Genomic DNA, 1,508 nt, shown 5'->3' with positions numbered 1-1,508 from the left:
TAAACCCTTTATTGTGGGACCCTCTTTTTGTACAAAGTCTAAAAGTGACGAATACGTCACTAAATTGGTAATTAAATCAATACTAGTGAACCTATTTTCATAGTTCTTATTCTGATGAATGAGCTGCTGGCAAAAGAGACCTGATTTTGACAAAGTAATTTGACGTCAAAGTGGTTGTAAAGGAATATGCTAGCGGCTCACCGGCACAGTGGTTCCGACCACAAGGTACTGGGAGTGGCTTGCCAGAGATAAAGAGGTAATGCTCTGCCTTGCTTATTTACATCATTGTGTATGTGAGTTCAGTGCACTTGCAGTAGTTTTCATCTTTCTTTCCATGCCTGTATTCCAAATGAAAAAAGTGCATGTTTTCGTACAAGCTTTATTTTATGAAACCATCACATTTGGGATGCAGTGTGACATCATAAAGAAAGTGGACTGTCTATTAGCTTTCATTTATTCTTTCATTCTCTACAGCATCTTTAGAGCGGAAATCAGCAGTTTGAGCTTCAGCGGTGTTTCTGGTTGGATCAAGTTCCACGGCAGTGATAGGAATTCTGATTTGGTAATCCTTCAAGTGTTCTCTAACGAAACTCGTCAGATCGGCCAATTTGTCCCATCCTCTGACCCCGACAACAAGGCCGGGCTATTGCACATGGACACAAGTCTCATCAAGTGGCTGTCTCCCAGGGGCAACTCACAAAATGGAGTAGAACAAGGTAATTTGGTTCCCTTTTATATGTACATTTTGTCAGCTTTACTTCTCTTTTCATATTGAATTGTAATGAGAGTAATATGTAATTTAATTTTTTTTATGTAAACCTGCATATGTTTTTATGGTCCTGTATAGCCAAGAAAAATTTCCCTCTGGGATAATTAGGTATTATCTTATCTTATCTCACCTTATATAATTGAAATGGAGATAAAGTGGACGTTCTCCAAGACACCTACTAATTGTCAAAAAGAAAAGTGGTTGTTATAGTTATAGATGTGTGAATGTCTTGGACAATCTCGTTATAATACCAAAAAAATGCACAGGAGAGGGGATGGTAAGTGCTTGTTTGTATATTGATCTAACGTTAGACAAGTCTTAAAGTTGTATTTATGTTTTGTTGTTGTTTTTTAAAATGCCTTTTTACCCTCCTACTTTCGTGTGTGCGCAGTACATAATTTAGTGTAAGACTATTCAAACTTTTTATCTGTTTGTATTTGGGAGTATGGGAATAAAAATTTCTTTTGCCCTCAGACTTAATCCAATGTTTCTGATTGGCTATGTAGGGAGAGGAGTAGAGCCCTCGATACCAATTCCCATCTCACCATTCTTAACCCTTACAGCACCTGGCTATTTTTAGCCCTCACTTCCTTCCAGCCCAGGTAATACTAACTAGAGTCCTTGACCTCTCAGGCCCAGCCAGTCTCTGGAGTTTTTGCAGAAAAAAAAAAAAAAATTCTATTCTGCTTTTGACTGACTTTTTAGTAATAAATTGTACAATATTTTTCAGAGACAATTG

General features: G+C 37.5%; 1 protein-coding gene across 1 annotated transcript in view; it reads left to right on the top strand.

The window, feature by feature from the left end:
- The window catches only part of LOC101848348, a gene marked incomplete at its 5' end in the record, with an annotated part of 86,597 nt that overhangs the window by 70,543 nt on the left and 14,546 nt on the right, over window positions 1-1,508 (top strand). The window contains 1 exon segment of the mRNA XM_013081741.1: window positions 475-716. Within this exon segment, the coding sequence (XP_012937195.1) occupies window positions 475-716 (242 nt within the window).

Source organism: Aplysia californica, unplaced genomic scaffold (genome assembly GCF_000002075.1).
Source record: "Aplysia californica isolate F4 #8 unplaced genomic scaffold, AplCal3.0 scaffold00144, whole genome shotgun sequence".
NCBI lineage: Eukaryota > Metazoa > Mollusca > Gastropoda > Aplysiida > Aplysiidae > Aplysia > Aplysia californica.
Note: the sequence above shows the minus strand (reverse complement) of the source record. Positions and strands in the feature narration are given on the sequence as shown.